At 44.3% G+C, this 20,973-nt stretch overlaps 2 protein-coding genes across 8 annotated transcripts in view; one reads left to right on the forward strand and one right to left on the reverse strand.

Moving 5' to 3' along the window:
• Window positions 1–12,342, forward strand: part of LOC126522349 (solute carrier family 41 member 1-like) — a 49,803-nt gene extending 37,461 nt beyond the window's left edge. For 4 of the 7 annotated variants that reach the window (XR_011895193.1, XR_011895190.1, XR_011895191.1 and 1 more), the window contains 2 exons: window positions 1,228–4,151; window positions 4,199–12,342. Coding sequence is in view for 3 of the 7 variants with exons in the window: in XM_050171079.3 (XP_050027036.1) it covers window positions 1,228–1,413 (186 nt within the window). In the remaining 4 variants the exon portion in view is untranslated. The other 3 variants (XM_050171081.3, XM_055066366.2, XM_050171079.3) reach the window with 3 other exon arrangements.
• A 2,320-nt stretch (window positions 12,343–14,662) lies between these two features.
• Window positions 14,663–20,699, reverse strand: LOC126522351 (prostaglandin reductase 3-like). The gene is made up of 2 exons (XM_050171084.3): window positions 20,018–20,699; window positions 14,663–19,800 (listed from the first exon to the last, which is right to left on the reverse strand). Exons 1-2 carry the CDS (start codon window positions 20,369–20,371, stop codon window positions 19,024–19,026), a joined length of 1,131 nt encoding a protein of 376 aa, XP_050027041.1. The 5' UTR covers window positions 20,372–20,699; the 3' UTR covers window positions 14,663–19,023.
• Between the last annotated feature and the right edge of the window lie 274 nt (window positions 20,700–20,973).

A 20,973-nucleotide genomic window follows, 5' to 3' on the forward strand; every position in this document is an offset into this window, starting at 1 on the left:
CCTCGTGCGTTGACCACTTGACAACTTTTATGTGGGTCCTGGTTGTGACTTCACATGCAAGACCCTGTTGGTGTCGCAATGTGCGAAGACCGTAAACAGCTTGGGAGGAGCACGCAGTTGTTTATTTACTCATAAGAGTTGGTTTAGGGGCTCTTTAATACTAGGTTTGCCATTAACATGTACGGTTGGTTCATCGGTGATCAATCCCAGGAACTCTTGTACACAGAGTTTAGACTGGTGGATATCGTAATGCTGTTCAGATCCACAAGTGACCAGCCAGCAGCCATTGCTATTGTGTGTACCAAGTTTGTTGGTTTTAAGCTCGCACCTAGACGAAAAGCTCCAGTTTGCCAGTGTGAGCACACGTGACTACGTGAATCTGTGTACGTAAAGGCACGGGTCCTATATGACCTCTTGTCTTCCAAAGGCAAATTTGCCTCCATCTTGTTATGCTTCACCGCATAACACGGCTTTACGGTGGCAAAACTGGCTAAAGAGAACTTCTGATTATGCAACACAAATAAGACCCTTGTAGGTGCCAAAATAAATGTAACCCTGTGCTTGGCAGATTTGGCCCAATGTATGTGGTTCTCGGTATGTTTTAACTGATGCATAATTTTGCAGCTGCTTCACCAACTGCTCTGTGCACATTTTCTCCAGATGCTTGTGCAGTACCTGGCTTGTGCAGCTTCGGTCGCTTATTGTAAACTTTGGTCGCTTGTAGCAAAGTACAAATTGCTTATTGCAACATACTGATCACTTGTTGCAATGTAGCAGTCGCTTGTTGCATTGTGTGAGAGCAAATTTTCTTCTGCATCACTAAATTTACGTGACTGCTGCTGAAATGCAACGTAAGATGCTGGAACATTACAGAATGGCAACTTGTGAAATGGGAACATAGCACATCGGAGTCAATAGGATTTAGATCAGGATCACAAAAACACAACTTAGCAACCGGGAAAATGTAACAGCAAGAAACATATCAACAAAGTTCCACTGTATTCGATTTGCGAATCAAATTATTGAACAGTATTCAGACGCACCTAGCCAAAATAGTAGCCAAGTACAAGTGGGCAAGCGAAGATTCTTGCTGCTACAAGGCCAGAAGTGGTGGCCAGTTTGCCCTGAAATAGCCACAACTGGCAGCCCTTATTTTAGGGTGTCCGCATAAGAGTCCAGGTAACGTGCAGCTGAGGCAACGTGATGAGAAGTCCACCATCCATGCAGGTGCTGCTTCTACTGTACATGGCCCATGTCATGGTGCACTGGATGTGGAGCCGGGCGGTGGATCCCGACAACTCGGCCATCCCCTACCTGACAGCCCTGGGTGACCTGGCGGGCACAGCTCTGTTGGCACTCTCCTTCCTTCTGCTGGATGCCATCGGAGACGGTGATTCAGACGTTGGCGACTGACGACTGCACCTTCCATTTTCCCTGCACCACCTTCGAGGACACCTTTCCCACCCATGCCCTCTAATGTCTGCAGTTGTCTTCATGACGGTCTTACTGTCTGAGGACAATATAGCAGAGTGGATAGTTGCGCTGTTTCGAAGACCTAGGCCTGTCACATCAACTGGCATCGGAGGTGTGGCTCTCCTCACTGCTGTCGGCAGCTGCTGGTGAAGCAGCTGGGTCTCGGTACCGTTTCCAGAGTCCCGTCACGTGATGCTTCCAAACGGGGCGCCCTTTCTATGCTCTAGCATTCGAGCAGGCATCAGGTCTCTTCCCTGCTGCAACTTCGGTGTTCAAGGTTGTCCTATTAGCAGAAAAGATAATCATGTTGGCCGGTGACCTAGCCCTGGTATGTTGACCAGTGTTGTACGTCTGTCGTATCGTTGGTTGTTGCTGGTGAAGCTTGGTGTCGGCGCCCCTTCAGTCAGCAGGTCTGACAAGTTCACCATTGATGGCACCAGATAGAAGTGTCATTTCTTTGAGATCTCTGGCTTCATTCTTTTTTTCTCCCTCTCTTCTAATTTTCCCTCACGGGGCAACGTGACAAATGTGTGTCAAAGTTGTTGGAGGACATTGGGTTTGTCGAGAAGCCACGAGCTGTGACACAACAAAAGCTATGCACGTAATTTTAATGGGTTGCCCACAGCCTTGCGTTGTTTCTCGTTATAGTGTGCAGTGCTTGGATATCAATGGTGACGTTAAGTGTGCAAAGAAGTCCCACATGGTCAAAATCAATCCGAAGACCTCCCTTTTCCTTTCCTGTGTCCCTCATAGCCTAGGTGTTGCGTTGGGACTTAAAGGCATCCAACTGCGGTCAACGACCGCAGCTTTGGAAGAAAAAGCCAACAAAGTGGCAAAAATTGGCAAAAGTGTGTTGCGAAATGAAACCTGCATCATTTACGTCACGTTTTGACAATGTCACTTACACCTGCAGAGGTATGTTTTATTTAAGTATGCATGCATCCAAAAAGTTCCATTCGTCACTACAGGGGTTTCACAGGGTGTGCTCACTGAATTTCTTCATATCCACTTAAAGTATAGCTAACCGTTTTTGTACTAATGTACTTGTCTGCTCAGAGGATCATCTCATTGCTTATTTTGAGCATTTAATGATGGTGATCTTTTATGAAGAAAGAACCATCTAAGTTCTCTTGTCTCAAGCAAATGCATGCAGCTTTTTGCAAATAACTTGATGGCTGAGAGCTGTGTTCAGCATCGCACTGCAGTAGGATCAAAGTGCTGGTAGAGTCGAAATCACTGGAGGCAGACACTCCTGCAAGTGACCACTACACGTAAAAGCTTCACACTTCTTATGTCACTTGTAAAGAGTGAAAATGCCCGTAGAGAGCATCTGAAAGCACGGATGTGCTGGAGGCTGTTCTCAACTGCCAAGCTGGGTGTTCACACACCAAGTTCCCACCCAGGGACCCCGTTATCTTGCAACAGCAGACAGACCTACTCACTTGGCAAGATGTCAGTCCCGCAACAGTTGTGTGCTCATTGTCTCGCTTTCCACCTGCCTTTGCTGCCACAGCGAGCACTGTTGAGCTGCTTTTGCCACTCTGGTAGTTCGTCCCTGCCAGCGCAAACAAGGCCTTGGAGCACTGCTAAGGTCTTGGAACAGAACCCACAGGTGAAAGCGGAATGCAACAGTGAATGCAAGCGCACTGTTCCACCTTTACTGTCATGACCCCCTTGCATTGAAGATGCAACCGGGGCTTATGGTGCCACCTCTTTGACCTGGGCATTTTGTTAGGTGTGGAGGAGAGGATATTGTAGTTTAGGCACTTGACTGCACGGTGGCGATGACCAACAGACGAGCTGACGGATGCTTCCTTTGTCTGGCATTTCCTTTCTGTTGTGTGTAATTTGCCACACAACGGTGATGCAGTACTTAGGGCAGTATTCTTAAGCAATTACCGTGGCAAGATTTTGCATGACTCGGCACTGTGCCAAGCTAACTATATTCACACAGTGCCTGGAACACTGTCGGTCGTATACCCTGACATGTATAGTGCCGACTCGCATAAAATCATGCGGAAGTGATCATACGGTATCTCTGAAAGCAATTGCTCAAGAATACTACCACAGCAGTGCCGACCAGCGCACTAGAGGTTTAAGCAAACGCATCTAGGATGCCACCGTCCTTTTTTTTTTTTTTTTTTCTTAATTCGACAGTCGCTGAGTGTAGCTGCCAGCATGAATCGCGCGCTGTGAAAGGTGCGACTGGTCATATTGCAATGTTTCTCGTCCTTCTAGCGACTTAGGCTGAACTGCCTCCAGTCTTGATGATAGATCACGTGGTAGGGATCCACATCCTTCGCTCCAAACTTAAGTGCAGCGTGTGGAAAAAGAGTGAAGTGCACTTTATTTTTGAACAACTCCTAGTCTGAGTGTGTAGCACGGAATGCGGATCTGGAGTGTATGCCGGAAGGAGATGCATCTTGTGTCCAATGTGCTCCAGTTTTTCTGCATCGGGCATCACCACTTTGCCCGCAATTTAGCGCTTCTGCTCTCAGAACTCTGCCACGGCGCCATGTACTTCGGATCTCTCAAGCTCTCCTTCGGTACTTCCTTATTGACAGCATGACATGTTGTGTCAGCGACATTATCTGCGATGCGGATTGTGCTGACAGTTCTTCATGTATTATCCTTCTGTCAGTGCGTGTGTCATATTTTAGAAGGAACAAATCTCTGGTGCTGCTTTTGTGCCCCCTATGAAGAAAGTAAAGTGTGAATTTATGAGGCTGCGAGTTGCCCAGCGGTCATCTCTTGCTTGCATGCAAGGAATGGATGGAACTTTTGTTCTTGCTTCTAGTATTTGCACGTCATTATTGTAATTATTGTATTCGGCCCTTGACTATGCATTTGAGGCTTTTAAACATTTCTCTCTTTGTTAACGGTTTACATTCTTTATGTGCAGTCCCATTATCAGCATGTAGTGGCCACCTCTCCTTTGTTATCTTGCAATTCGAAGTATGTCAACTGCAGATGTTTGCTTGTTTTTGAGATCGGGGGTTTGCCGGCTAGAGCAAGAAAATGGATAGTTGAGATGAGTTGCTGGCTTTCTTGTTTTTTTAATATCCTTGACACATGACAAATTTAATGTCACTTTTGCCGAGTGCTGTCACACAGCGAAAACAAATTTAGTTTGAAAATGATGACGGTGACTTTCGGGGAAAAAATAAGCTAACAAAACTTACATTTAACATGTGTATACCTTTTACATAATACTCTTTAATTATAAGAAGTTGCTTTAAAAATACATGCTTGGCCATTTTAGCAATTTGTCACCGCTGCACAACAGGAACTAAGTAAAGTCAAGCTTAGCCCTGCTAAATGAAAAACAGCATGGCCGATGACATAGGTCTCCAAAATGCTTTTGCCATACCTTTATTCTTCAGTACACTGTGCATAACTTTTGGGCGGTCGGTCCTCAACCTACGGTCAACAGCATGCGGTCCTCAACAGATGTGCACACGGAAGGACCGAACTGCCGCAACTAAACGTGACCGACTCTGGCGTCCAGCCACTGAAGTCTGAGTAGCTTTTCGTCCAAAGATTTAAGTAAATAGACACTTGCTTAATAAGCTAAATAAACAGATTAGTTAATTACAAAGATTAGAAAACCGTGAATCATTAGCGATCTTTTTAGAACATCCCTGGTGTCAAGACTATGCATTCAGTACTAAATCAAATGCGAACCCGTTCTGTGAACTCATTCAGTTGAAAATGACGTTTCAAACTAATTTCATTATGTTTTCATGTGTGACAGCAAGCAAATTACATTATGAACAGATGTCATTCATTGTAAATATAACAATAAGTTTGCCGTGTGACAGGGATCACAAATGAGCGACAATCCAAATGAACAACAGACTTTGATGAAAGGTTGCATACACGAGCGCTGAAACAAGAACAAATTCATTAGTTTCGTTTTTTTTATTGCTACCTTTATAGAAAGGGTGCCAATGATTTCGTGTTTCTTGGTGTCTTTAAACTTTGTTTTTTAGTGTAATTTTTGGCGTTATTTTCTAGCACCTAGAGCAATCTAATATTGTAACATTTCTTTGGACTGTTCTTTAGCTTCATTATTGAGGCATTGCCTGCTGCACATCTTGTAAACCACATTGATGAACCATAACGCTACATATTATTTATAAAAGGTAGTTCCACATTTTTCTTTAGCAGGCAGAATTAACACCATGTTCTTTATTTTTTTGCTAAATTTACTATTTGCCAACATTCTGGCAGGGTAGCTTGAATTTCAAAGAAGGCTAGGTGCATTAAGTGTTTTCATTTAACATACATTTTTACATGTATGAGTTAGGGCTATAGGTGCATGAAAATTGATCCCGACTTCTGCTTGTCACAATTCTATAGCTCCCGTTTCCTCTTTTTCTTTGTCTTTCTTTCTTTATTGGTCATTAGGAGATGTATTACCATAGTGACTAATATAATCTTAGAGATGAACTCGGACATGTGAGTATATTTTGAAACTCTGAATGTTTCTACGGTTGATTTCGGTGGCACTGTAGCCGTTCTGGGAAAGTTTCCTTTCTGCATTGGTGGTGTAGGTGTTATGCGCATGTCCTGTACGCTGCGACACTGTCTTGATTCTCCTGGTCACTGACCGTCTGAATACACACGTGGTGCAAGGCGTCGGTGCAATGAACTGTGGTCTGTGCCAATCCACCGCACCTCCTGTTTTAGTGGCGACACTGACCAGTGTGTCTCAAGAACATGGATGTGTTGTCAGGAGTGTTTTGATGCTTTACAGTTATGGCTCATCTGCTAGGTGTTACGTAGGGAAATTCTTGCTTTGTACTAACCGAGCCTTGCTCTTTAGAAAGCAAGTTACTGTGTTTACAGAAGGGGAAGAAAGGGGGTTTACCGAGGGGCCCGATATTTATTAGTCACATCATAAGAAGCAATATGTTTAAGCAATGATGTCAGTGTTTGTTGGCTTCTTATGATGTGTTTACAGAAGGGTACTTAACCAGGCAGGTTGGTTCACAACATCGGCAGGAAAAAACAGGGCAGTGGAGAGGACTTGGAAGAAAAAACTGTTGAAGAAAACGGTTCAGTGTCAGGAAATTGGGATTGGAAATCCTTTTGCACTATTTCCCTGCTGAAGCTACTGTATTTTTGCTTGTCACTACGCTTTGAGGTAATGCGTGCCGGGCCAGTTTGTAAGAGTGGCAGAGTGAATTCACCAATACTAGTGAGTCACTATACAGCGCCGCTGATATCACCTAAAACTTTAAGGGCCACCTTGAAGAATGTTACCTTTGCCACTTTTCTTTTTTTCTTCTTTTTGTGTGAGCTGAAAAATGTCATCAGCTGTTCTTCGAAATCAATTGGACTTTTTTGTTTGTTTCTTGCCCAGTCTGTTTGCAAAACTCAAATGTAAACAAACTAGCACTTTAGACTGATTGCATGAACAGTTCCTGCTTTATATTGCCTTCTCGCCAAATTCATGCAGCACAGAAAAAAGCCAGGCACCAGACACAAAGAAAGTTCATCCACCGCCTTCCGCTAATCCCTTCGTGCGCACGGTGCTAGCCAAATAGAAGGGTAATGAAAAGGTCAGTGGCTCACAGTTGGCAGTCTGTCTTCCTCTCTCTGTGACACATAGCCAATTCTCTGTACTGATTGAAATGACCCACATAGTTTTTTGCCGTACATGCCTCGCATAGTTTTTTGCCTTAAACATGGCAAGTAACAGTGCCAATGTGTTATTGAACGATCCAAGCCATAAAATGTGATCTATCTGCAAAATTTGTGCAAGAACAGAGAAGCAGTAAGCGCAATATCTTTTTATAAATATTATTTGAAGGGATAGACGTGGGTCTCTGTACTGCATCAAAACGTGGTAATAAACAAAATGTTTCACGAAATGACACCTGCCAGTGGTTTGGCCGGAACAGCCGTTTGTACCGTAGTGGACTCCCTTGCGAGAGCAATATTCTGTAAATTGCATTTTTGCAGCAAAGACAATTTGCTGAAATGAAGCGTGACTAAGTGCTGTTTTATTTTTCCTTCAAAGTTTGTGAATTTACCACTATTGGGCACATTGTCAGAGGGAAATATGCCTTTCTTTATTTTTTCTTTTCATGAGGCTAGTATAGTCATGAAGCACCTATCAAATGCAGCACAGTTGTGAGACAAATGCGGCAGCTGCTCCTGTCAGCTTGTCAGAAAAGTGCTTGTCACAGCAAACAGAAGATTGAAATTTAGAGAACAAAGAACTTGTACAAAAGCATGCATAGCTGTGTGGGTCATTCCGAGGTTGCACTCAGCTGAACACGTAGCACGATCCCTGCTTCGTGCGAGAACTTGTAATGTATAACATCACATGACGGCCCAACCAAATGCCAAATGTGAAGTCACAAGCAGTTGGCCGAAATTTAGTGGCCAAAGCCAGCGGCAATGCAATGACAACACAACTTCAGTGAAGGGAGTTTGCAGTGCTGGTCTGTTTTCGCAATATTGCACACGCAGCTGTACAACTGTGTAATGACCCATCACTTCTGTCGTCGTGACTTTGTGCATGAAATTGCCAAAGTAGACCACCAGTTCAGTCACCTTAACAGCCTAAAAACTGTGCAGACGTTCACAAAACTGGTCACCTGCAGTCTTGATTGCATTCCATTCGTTGGACTGATTTTTCAGCCATAAGCAAAGTAAAAAAGATGAAGCCACTGTATAGGCAACTTACCATCAAATCTCTTGTAGTTGCTTGAGCTTGGAATGAGTCCCCACAGACTACTACTATATTATTGCTATAGGTAAGAATAATTTTGGGGGGGGGGGGCATGAGCCAGATGTGCCCTGTGCCCTCCCTCCTCCTAAACACACCCATTAAAGCTTCTTTCTGGGCGAGTTGGTGCATACTTGACTTAAAAATTGTAACAGCGCAAACACATGCATCCACAAAGTAACAAGGATGAGACGCAAGCGCTGTGAGATACACCCCCTTGCATGTATCCCACAACGGGTGTGTGTTCGGGGCAAGCCTTAAAGAAACTTAAAAGCGTGCTGTACTGACACATCCCGTGGTGTCATGTTTGTGGGATTTTTACACACTATAATGTTCACGGGTGTATAGGTATGAAGCAGAGAAATGTTCCGGTTAGTAGTGAACAACTATGTACAACTATGTGCTTAAACTACAGTGTGATGACAAGCGAAGAAAGGGCAAGGTCATGGCATCAGACCGCTCAAACCGACACGAGTTTCAGGTTCAGCTTCAACTCAGCCGAGAAGTAGCTCAAACACAACTTTGCTATGTCACAAAATTGCATGTGGCACGTTCCTGCACCGGTCTTGAGCTGGGACATTCGCTAAGCGTTTTCACCCTGTGTTTCCTTGTGTACTTGGCAGGAGTACTTGACACAACAAAGAAAAGCATGATTCTGAACATGATGGATTGGGATGAAAAATGTGGCAACACATTCTCAAGCTGTGCTCTGGCTCTGGTACTTTGGCTCTTGCTTTACTTTCTTTTGCTTGTACCATGGTGAAGAACTAAAGTCGGGAACACGCACCCCTTTGACTACTGCATGCTTCTTCATGGCTTGCAGGAAACTGAGGTGGCGGTGCTTTTTTGGTTGTTGCTGTGTTTAACTTTCAAATTGGCCTCAAAGCCAGTCCTTTCCCCAACTTATTTTATTTAAAAATTTCTTGCAGATGCAGGGAGTGAAAGCGCTTGCATTTGTGAAGAATTTCGCCACATGGGCTTTTAAAATATCTTTTTAAGTGCAGTCTGACTCAACAGTGTTCCTTTTTTTTAAATTTTTGGTAACACAAATGTTCGAAGGGTGCCTGACGCGTTTGTTCATCAGGTCGTTAAAGTGTTGGCACTTGAAGATGTTTTGTTATTTGCTGTTTTATTCTTACACTGTCAATCCTTGATCAACATACAGTGTGTTTACACTAACTTATTGTAGCTTGTTCAGTGCCGATTGTATGCACCTGTTGTTATTTTGTGCACTACTGCTGTACTTATTTGTGTCTTACCTGCTTGTGCAAGAATTCTGACCATGTAAGTTGCCAGAAAACGAGTGACAGCTGTGTCATATCGCTGACCTATAGCATTGCAGGGTTCTGCACACATTCTTTTTTTGTGACTGTCATGCCCTCATTATGAATGTGATACGCTGTCTGCCTTTCTTGTACCATTATCATTTTTTTTTCTAGCACTGCGTTAGGTCCCTTTTTAGAACTGTGTGTTTGAGTCGACTAAGCTGTGCTCAAGTGCGTTACTGTTTTGAACAGATTTGTTCCAAGTTGCGGCTTGCCGCAACTACATCCTGCACATCCTGCACTATGCTGGGATCAGCAGAAAGTATGAAGTCAATTTCATTTCTTGTTTCACCATTAGGGCTTTTCCAGGTCCACTTCTTCTTGCTACGCTTTCTGAAAAAGGTGTTCATTATTCGAAGCCTATTCCTTTCTGCGAATTCTACCAGCATCTCTCCTCTAGCGTTCCTAGAATCGAAGCCGTAGTTGCCAATTGCTTGTTCACCAGCCTGCTTTTTCCCCACTTTTGCATTGAAGTCACCCATTACTACAGTACATTGAGCTTGCACTTTTCTCATCGCTAATTCAACATCTTCATAAAACTGATCTACTTCCTCACCATCGTGACTGCATGTTGGAGCGTAGGCTTGTACTACCTTTAATCTATACCTCTTATTAAGCTTGATTACGACTACAGCTACCCTCTCATTAATGCTGTAGAATCGCCTTTCTTTTTTTAATGAACGTAAACAAGGTGGATTTAGTTGCCTTATAGCAATGACAGCCCCTGCTTTTCATGTATAAGATTCAGAGCAGATAGAAACCTCACAAAGGGAGTAAAGACAAAGGAAACTGTGCGTGAGCCACTGTTCAGGTTTGACAGTTACGATGTGGTCAGCAGTTCCCTCTTGCTTTTCCTCCTCCTCCCCCATAAAAAGAAAATGCTGCTACTAATACTACACTTCAACGGATAACAGTGAGAGCTGTACATTCTGCTGATTTTGGTAGCCATGTACATCACAGCTTCAAATGCCTACTATCTGTGTGCTAGGAAGAGGTGCGCTTTGTCAATGATGATGCACTGGTGCAGTATCTGCGACGCAGTGGTTTCTGAAGTGTGCCAGGCTACGTGCTGTACAGTACAGAATCCAAGTGCGCACAAAATCTCATTCTTGACCAAGACAGTTCAGTAGAAATCACAGAATGTTGCCAACCATTTAAGCTCTCTGCCCAAGCATATAGTGGCAAATAGTTCCTTTGTTGCTAGCAGAAAAAGTCGCATGCAGCTCGTAAACTCTCACTGAAATGGTCATTGAAGCAAGAGCAGTGTGTCTCGAGATTTTGCCAGCATTTCGAATTATTTGGTCGGAGTGCTGCTGTAGGGCGGTGCAGGTTATTTTATGAAGTGTGGATCTCCCTGTCTGGAGCAGTGTTTATTGATGTTACTGTAGCGACACTATGCTTGACCCAGAGCAAATGCACTCAGACATCCCAAACATTTGACTGCTTATACAGTGCAGTAAAGCTGCAATGCTTTCTGGACAAATGTTTGTACCCAATGACACAGCGTGGGAAAATTATGGCACAAGATAAGACGGCTCGAATTCTTTCTCAGCCTTGTGGAGCTTGCCTCCACTAACTATGTTGTGTGCTCTGTGGTATTTGGAATAAGTTCTTTAGCTTGCTGGTTAACAGCTGCATGGGCTCCTACAAGCTAGACTGACAGCTGAAGCTAGCAAGTAAGGATATGTTTCGAGACGTGGGCTTGATTTTCCAAAATATAATCAAGATGCTGTAAGGCCTATCTGAAACAAAAAGCCTGTGCACCTCTGCAGTCAGTTCAGAATTAGAGGACAGTGGCATAGTCAAGTTACTTTCATGTGCTCCATATTTGCAAATTTGCGACCATGTATGGCACTCCTTGCAGGTCAATCAATGCCCCATTTACATCACTTTTTAAAGTGATGCTTTCAGTCTCAAATCATCAGCTAATGCTATTAAATGATTTTTTTTTCAATGTTTCTATTTTGCATGACTTGGAAAACAATTAAACTCTGTCATGTCCTTTTAAGCCCATACCATGGCTAAACTCTGATTTTGTGTTAAGAACAAAGTCTTTCTTACAAAAGGAATATTTGTCTTCATTCAGATGCCTTTCTCTCTGAATAGCTTCGAGCATCACGTTACAAAAGATACATTAGCAGCACTGATGTAGTGACAGATATGTGCACTCATCTTAAAACTATCTTTCCTCTTTTTATATTCGTCATGCAACAAAATGAAACAAGTTTATTCATACAACGTTGCCATCGCCAAAGGCTTTGAAAGGATCAGATAGAGCAGAATCTGTGAGCTAGTGTCTGTGCTCTTGTTTCACGCATCGAAAGGTCGACAGTGAATGAACCCTTTTCTTTGGAAAGCGCTCCGTAGTCCAGTAGTGCTTGAGGTGTCGTTGCGTGAAGCTGTGTGTTGTGGCGCCTGTGTTGCTAACATTTCTGTCCTGGATTAATGTTGCCACCTGTGTTGTCCCCCATTGTCCCTTCCCATTAGTCACTTTCCTTTGTTTCCCTGCCTAGTCAGTAGGCATGTCGCCATGCCACCTGTGTTCCTCTACTTGAACTGCAGATTCAAAGATATTTTTATACCGGTGTTGTTGAGGCCGTGTATTTTTGTATCCTTTTGAGATGGACTGTTTGAAGCCATGTTGAAAACATTCCTGGCAGGTGATGCCGAAGCCACTGTGTCCCAAACCCGTCGCCGCCTGCATTTTCACGCCCATTGTGACATGCTTTCCGCCCCGTAGTCTCTGTTGTGAACTTGCATGAGCAGTTCCGTAGTAAACGTTCTGGTTCACTCACGTGCAAATGCGTGCATCTCTGTGACTGTGCAAAGCTTGTGTCACGACCAGAACACAGTAAGTAGCAGGTGTGCAGTAAGTAGCATGACAGATGACTGCGTGTGCACTCCGATGCCGTTATGACATCATGTAGCACGTTGTCTTCTTTTGTTGGTTTTGATGGCTGTAATTTCCACTAAGCAAACTCCTGAAGTGAGTTGGTGCTTTTTCAACCACAGATATGCAATATTGTTCCCACATGTCAAGTATTTTTGAGAGCTCGTGTGTGCAATCTTATATTTGCAAACACCACAAGACTTCCCAAGAAATTCAATATTTTTAATCTATTTTGCTGCTGTTGGCTGTCAGTCATGCTGAAGATGCAAGAAATTTGTTTTCAGTGGACAGACTTATTTGTGCCAGAAGGGATTAAATTATGTGTGCAGTACAATCCACTTTTAAAGAACAATCAGTTAGTATTTGGCTACTGATTACAGCTTGAATTATGTTATGAAGACTATTCTTTAATGCATAGATGTCAGCATATTGTGACCTATGAGCCTTTCTCTTTTCTCTCAATAAAGTAGAAGTGTTTCAGTTAAATTAGCTTTATTACCAGCTCGGTGTTCCCTTTAAAAACGGACCGCACTGTACACTGTTAAGCAGTTTTCACAAAGTTATACATGTACCATTTTTCAGAAACATGCCGATGTTGCTTAGGTAGGAAGGAACGCATTCAAAAGGCAAAAAATAGCATCGAAGTCTGAAACGCTCGTGTTTTACTGCAGCTCTTGAGACTATAGATATCTTATGGTTCTTCGAATATCTGCAAGCCCACGCATGGCATGGAGAATAACGTACCTGTATTCAGTGAGCTTTCAATGAGCCTGATGGTTCACGGTTACCGTAGTACCCGAATTCACCTGTCCACTTGATGTTGCAGGGCAAAATAAAAAATGTAATGGTTAAGAGCTGTGCAGCTAATGGCACGCAGCATGACTCTCCATACCTGCTCGTGTTATGCCTACAGTGTGCGTGTGTTTATGCCTAAAAACTTTAGTATGACTAGTGTAGACTCTAGCTTGTTCCTTTTAACCAAAACCAGAAATGCACAAAGAAGAAATGACTTTACAAATGGACACATTCTTCAGTAGTGACAGCTAAGCCAGACATGTCACACTTGCAATTTTTAGAACTACAGAAGTGTTGAAATGCAGGTGTAGACAAAGACAAGCAGCTGAATAAGGTACGTTGCTATACCAATGTTTTGACAAAAGGACTTGTCAATGACGACTACATGACGAAGCATTGGCTCAAGAAACATCTGTTGTTCAACCACTTTGTATTTCTAGAGTTATTCGTTTATGTGGCATTCAGGTGATGACATGGCATATAAAGCTACAGCTGCAAGCTCTGATCACGGAGCTCTAATGGTCCTCGTTCCACATTTACAAGCCCACATGAAAACTATCCACTCCATTCTGCCAAGGGTTCACTGCTGCTTTGCAAGCAGCTTTTGGGAAGCTAAGCTAACCAAAACAAGAAAGGCCTTCCTCCTCTTTGCTGTGCACAGTAGTGCACGAAAAACATGTATTTTATGGCATATTCTGGGGAACGTACAAGAAACTGGTACTAACCCAGAGGTTCACAGCAACGGGATCTCCTTTGAGTGGGCTTCAGTTGTGCAGTTGCAGTACATGCCTGAAACTATTTCGACAGTCAGTTTTAGTAGTTTACTGTGCGTCATTTCCACAAGACTCTTGACATGCACCACCACAGGTAACATGCTGGCAAAAAAAAAAAAAATCCTCTTGAGCAAATTGGTCTTCGTTTGCTGAAACACCTGGCATTGTTTGCATGTGTCAAAACACCTGTCAAGGCAACAGTTGCATGTGCTCTTGACCATGTCTTAGTTTCCAGTAGCAACAGCCCTATAGATACAGTGGCTTCCTTCTCGTTCAATTTTGTCAGTTATTTGTGAACCCTTGGATGTATGTTGCTACAAACTGATGCGTTGCAATGTTCAAGCATCTTAATGTTCATGCACAGAAGTGTAGCAGTTGAGCCTAGATTTAACGAAGTAGTTGGGTGCAGACTAAGTATTTAAAGGTGGGGTGGCAACTGCTCCTTTAAGGAGCACAATGCTTGCCAGGCTGAAAGAGCAAGGGACAGAGAAGGCACAAAAAGGAAGACAAACTGAAAAAGGAGACTGAGTTGAATGATCTGAAGTGCTCCTGCATGGCACTTTGTGAAGCTCACATGCAGATCACACAGGAATGTGCCATTAAGGGAACATTAAATGGTTAGGTTAGACTAATAATCAGGTAAGACTAATAAATTGTCAAAACATACTATTTCCAACTCTATTTCTGCAGCAAGAGGTTGAGTACTAGAGAAAATAAAGGCTAAACTTCAATCATGTCTAACTGTTGCACCGAAGCCTCAGTGCCAGTAGTACGTCAATGTGGCATGACAGATGTCAAAGTGTATTCTTCAGTTTGGGTCATTGTAATACTGTGAAAGTTTCCAAAACACGTCATTCAGTCGCTGGCTCCTTCAAAAAGCAATGTAGTAGACTATTAGCGAATAAAATTGAACTACGCCCGAACAGACAGCTTCAAAATCCATGACGTCATAACTTAGCTGGTGCGGGAACTTGCAAGGCAGCATTGTCGCTAATCTCTTATCAAGCCTCTTCTCCTGGTAAGAGTGGCTTTTTCGGTATTGTAGAAAGCTAATTTATTGGTGCAGCTTTACCTATTTTCTTCAGTGTACCTTTCAAAACAGAGAAATTGTGGCACAAACCATCGAAGGCAATCGTCAAACTCTGCGAATTCTTTTTGTAACCTGCTGCACATCACAAAACTTTACGGGCACATCAGTAGACAGGCACAGTGTCCCTCCAAGTCTGACGTAGAGACGGACTTTTCAGATGCCAACCGGTGCCTACATAGTGTAACAAAGTATATACGCTGCATGCTAAAAAAAAGTATGTCGGCATGGGCTGTTGGTACCAAAGTCTTCTCCTTTTCTGTGCACACATCTATTACTTAAGTACCACAGAGACATGGTCTGCAATGAAGTTTGATTGCTGGTACTACCGTAGTTTCCTAGAAAAGTTTATTTATAGAGAGAACTCTGGGGCTAGTCTCCACATCAGCTGCAAGCATGGCTATACAACCAGCGTGAGAATGACAAGGAGTACAGTAAAACCTCAACGAAGTTGAAAGGGGAACCAGAATTACATTGTTATATTAATTACTTCATATCTCTTATTGCATTTACTGCACCATGAATTTCTATGGAATTTTCAAGGGGAGAATTTCACTTACTTTGCTAAATCCATTATTTCCCTATAACGACGTTCCGACTATGTATAGATTCACCTAAACTTTGTCATTCTGGCTTCAAATGGCTTTGCGACTTTGCAAGCTGATAGTTTTCAATAAAATATTGTTATAAATGCAAGAACTCGCAGTGAGCAGGCGTGCGTGCAGTCTCATTTCCTTCTAAGTTGATGAAAACAATTGCATTTCTTTGAAAGTTACGCTAGTAAAGGTACATAAAGCATAGTAAGCAGAGCTGCCAACCTTGGTATTTCAGAAAGGCTACACTGAAAGCCACAACATACTAAAACTTGCTGAAAAATGCAAAAATTGGTTGATTGTTCACTGCTTATTAAAGGTTCGCAGGCTGTGTTGCATAGGGGTGTTGACAAAAGTTTGTCGAAATATTTACATAAAAGCTGTTGACAATTCGCTCGGTCCTATCGGGTGATGCTGCTGCCATGCAGGTAGATCATTGTAATCGATGGGTCCGAAAAAATGCACCATAATATCATGCAGAGACTAATGTGCTCCTCATTTTTGAAATTGATTTGGCTCTAAACTATGCGCAACCAAAAAATCCAGTAATATTTGTGTCACTATGACAATTGTAAATGAGCCCTAAAAATGGGCATTGTATGATGAAATCTTAAAAGTTGGCAGGTATGATAGTAAATGAAGTCGGAAGAACATCTGAACCCACAAGCACGAAGATCAGACAAATCTATGTACTATCAGTCCCGCACTAGCTGAAAAATTACAGTGCCAGAGTTTTCTTTAGCAATTTTGGTAGGAAATTTTGTGGGTATTGCTTCTTGAGTCTACTATCAGTCTGGTGCTTCACATCCATTACCTTCACAAATTACACTCGCCACCTGGAGACTGGTGTATCTTCACTGTCACCACATTGAAATGAAGGTAGCTTTCCTGGTCAACCACACCTTTATTCTTCACATCATGACCTGTAGACAACATATCGCATGACGCACTTGACCCCGTCATCTCGACCCCTTTTTTTTTTCACCCAGACCGCATTCTTCCATCCTTCTTATTTTGTGTGCCATGACAAGGTCTAGCTTTATTTGAAGCTTTCTGGTCTTCAAGAACAGGCACTTCTTAGCACGGAGCAACAAATAATGCAACCCTTCAAAGTTTAGATGTGGCACAGAATCGCACACATAGTGCATAGGCCATGCACAACGTCCTCAAGTATCCACTGTATGGCACAGTAAATGTTTGAGCAATATCAGCGGTCAATGCATGCAGTAAGCACTCATCAGAAGTGCCACATACTTATCTACACAAGCGGGTAATCGTGGCAATTCACTGGGGGGCAGAACATAGGGACCTGTGTGTGTGTGTGTGTAGTGCAGATACCAGGCCATTCACAGAGTGCATGTTTCATAAGAGATAACATGTGCTGGTGTGTAGTGCAGATAGCAGGCCATTCACAGAGTGCATGTTTCATAAGAGATAAGATGCGCTCCACAGTCTAGTTTTCTGGCTGCAGATTGATGCAACAGCAAGTACCCTTGGCCTCTGTGTGCAATTCTTCCACTGGACACAAGAGGCACATTTCTGATGCTTCCGACAATGTTGAGACCAGCTCATACTAACAGCTCCTGGTCAAAACATTGAGGGTTTGCTGCATTCACTTCCATAATAAATTTGTGCCAGTCTATACTGCCCTGCAGATTTGTTTCAGGTTCGTAAAGCAATTATTCCTGATGCCACACTAGTGAATGGCAAAGTTACAAAAATGCCTGCAAACACACGGGGATATAGCTAGGTGGCATTGTCAACAAAAATTATACAAAAATTGTCACATCAAGTCTTCATGCACCTGGGAATAATTTGCTTAATAAGTATGTGATTAGCCACAGACACATCAACTGTAACACATGCTTTGGCGCAACAGCTGTCATAACTGTCATGTGCTGGACAAAACTTCTGCCATGGTCTTCTCGTATTCTTCAGTTCACATTGTTGTCACCGGTGAGTAACCTTGTGCAAGACCATCATGGTCAAGATTACTCGCCAAGGCCAAGCTATGTAGTCGTGGCATAAAAATTTGGAGGACGCTTAAGCTTTGCCTTTAAGAGTGGATCCCTGGTGGCTTCTCATGCTTCCCAGCAACTGCTGCTTATGTAATCGTAATGTTTACTGGGAAACGCTGGCAGCGAACGCTATGCACGAAGGTGGGCTTTCTGGTAGAAACGTGGCCTCTTGTGTGGGCAGCAATGGACGGATGGTTGGCCTAGTCAAGCTGTCCATAATAGACTTTAGCCCATGAACCTCCCCAGAATATTTTTTCTGGGAAATAAAATCATAATATCTGATGGATATTTTGAGCATCCCCTTCAGAAAGAGGTGGTGGGTTGCGCCACCAAGCTCTTGCTATTGCCTAATATCCTGGTTATGTCAAAAAAGAAAAAGAAAAAAACCGCTATGAATTCCCATAACCAACGTTTCTGAACCCCTATTGTGGACTGTTTTTCTACACCTCCATTGTTTGTCATTTCCCTACTTCCACCAATCTTCTAATCGCCTCTTACTAATCTCCTATTGCGGACATGTTTACTTTCCTCCTGCTCTCGCTGAACCCAAGGGCTTCAAGGAGGCCAGTGGTGCCTAAATAGACACTGGGCAGATATCTTCACGCTCTAATAAAACATGCTCCATCGTTTCCCTAGCTTTACCGCAGCCTCTAGCATGGGCAGCGATGTGGCAAAGGTGAGCACCATCTGGAGGTGTTGCAAGGAACCAGGCACGCCTCTTCGTGGCCTCCAAGGTATTCATGTGCCAGCGTGCACAAATGGCAGACACTGTGGCCGGTTTATGTATGGTAGAAATGCTGGAAGAGGGGTTTGAGTTCTTGCGTAACAGAATTGTTTTCTCGTATATTCAGATTACAATCCAATGCTATCATGTCTGTAGGTTCTGTGTAAGTCGTACTTTGCAATTTTTCTAAGTATTTTAGCTTAAGTAATTTAATTAGTTCAGTAACTTCCTTGTGCCACATGGAGGGCCCAGGTACGCGTGGTTTGAAAATTTTTGTCGAAACTACATTCGATGCTGGACGCAGGATTTTCTGCAACTCAAGGCCCTTAAAGCTATCGGGTTAAAATGAAATTCATCATACACCAGTGAACTTCAATTGAGAGGACAGATCTGGACCTTGACAGTTGATGCCCCTTCCAGCTCTATTTCAGCTTGTGATCTGTAATGTATTTTTCGACCCTGCTGTCCTCCACCAACTAGGCAACATCATGTGGGCGTGTCTGTGGGAAAGTCAGCTGGACTTGACAAACACCTCGCCAGAGCGGTTTTCGACCTTTTCGAAACGATCAGTTACGAGTACAGATTCGCTGGATGGTGGAGAGGTCAGTCAAACTTGACAACCACCTTGCCTACGCTCTTTCCCGAGTGAAGGTACTCCACACCGCGGATGCACCCTTCAACACCCTTTAGCTCCCCACCCTCTGCATTCAATCCCAAGTCAACCCTAGGAACTAGGCTGCCGTCCTGCAGCATCATGTACAGCTTACCAATGTACTCCTGATACAAGTGGGCATAGTCGGAAAGCAAGAAGCCTGCAAGAGTGGTTGAGCGTGCGAGCAGTCGGTAGGGCAGGTTGCGCAGATCAACATCTGGGAATGGTTTGTCACCCTGGAGATAGCCCTTAATGGCGCCTACCACTACGAGGCGACCTCGCGGACGCAGCTTCCTGAAGAGCGTGTCGAAAGTCTCGCCGCCCACGGTCTCCCAGACAACGTCGACGCCTTCGGGATACGCCTTGCCCAGCTCGGCACCCAGGTCCTGCGTGCGGTAGTTGATGACCTTCTCGCAGCCCAGGCTGCGCAAGTACTCCTCCTTCTGGTCCGAAGAACATGTGGCCACTACGCGGCAGCCGGCGGCCCGCGCGTACTGCACGGCCAGGTGACCGAGACCTCCTGCGGCCGCCGTAATCAGCACAGTCTCGCCAGCGCTGATGCGCCCCTGTTGGTCAAGGCCGATCGCGGCGGTCAGACCGCTTACCAGGAGCGGCACTACCTCGGGTATGACCTGTGGTATACGGTACGCATGCTCTGCCCGCACGCATTGGTATTCGGCGAACGCGCCGAACTTGGGGAAATTAGTCGTGGCCACGGCGTTGCCGACCTGCAACAGTCACAAGCAAGGTGGCCGCATTAAAAGATAACTTGAAGAACTTAACAAGCTGGTTACAAGTAAGCAATAAGTTCTCCACTTTTCAAGAATACATGCATCGGCAGCAATCTTCACAGACCGCACATTCGGCAAAGTTTACATGGCCGGCACCTCTAAAAACGAAACCGAAACCGCGCGACTGACGAGCCGTTGTGGCGATAAAAGTTACCTTAAGTCCATCGACGTCCGGACCGACCGCGACCACCTCGCCGACCGACTCAAAGCCCAGGTCGAACGGGAGGTCCTTGGACGCCCGTTCGTACCGGCCGGCGGTTGCGTTGACGTCCGAAGCATTGACACCGGCGTAGCAGGTCCGCACGAGCACCTCACCCGGCCCGGGCTTCGGCGTGGGCACCGTAACGATGGAGACTGCATCGTGGAACTTCGGCGTCGTCTTGACGCACACTAGTTTGCGATACTCGGCCGGTATCTTGCTCTTGGTAGCCATGGTCGCCCGGGAAGCACCGGCTGCCGGCGCGCAGCGAAGCAACAGCACTGCACGGGTCGAGAACTGAGCTAACATCGTGCCACCGAGCCGTTTATCAACGGATGTAAGTCAAGAGGCCGCGCGCTTCCTGCCGGCGTGTGACACTTCTGATAGCTCAATGGCAGGTAACAAATTGCAACACGGATGCGGCTATCTCCGTGAGGACGAACGATCAGTCCGTTACAGCGCCTGGGGCTGCTGCGCACGTGCTTCACACGATTATTTGTTTTTCTGTTTTGGGACTTGAAATCCCTGGTGGCGATACACAGCAACTATTAACTGCTGCGCTAAAGTGGTGCCACCAAAAAAAAGGAAACACATTGTACATGTAATAAATAAAAAAAAGGCAAGGAACACATTTATACAAAATACTGCTACCCGAAAGAGCGGCAAAGTATGGCCAAAATATGGCGCCTTCTACTCTATGGTAATCACCATAGTGACACACCATACCTATGGCTTCTGAAATCGGACGGCGCGCGCCGTGGCGCGCACATCTCGGAGGCTACGTAAAATTCCCTCGTGACTCTTTTGGATGGCTAAGGTGCCACGTTTAGAAAAAATTGTGCGAGGACGCTGCGAGCGAACTGGATTTAAAAACCCTCAACTATAGAGGGACCTTTACTGGATTGGGATGA

Source organism: Dermacentor andersoni, chromosome 6 (genome assembly GCF_023375885.2).
Source record: "Dermacentor andersoni chromosome 6, qqDerAnde1_hic_scaffold, whole genome shotgun sequence".
NCBI classification, from domain to species: Eukaryota; Metazoa; Arthropoda; class Arachnida; order Ixodida; family Ixodidae; genus Dermacentor; species Dermacentor andersoni.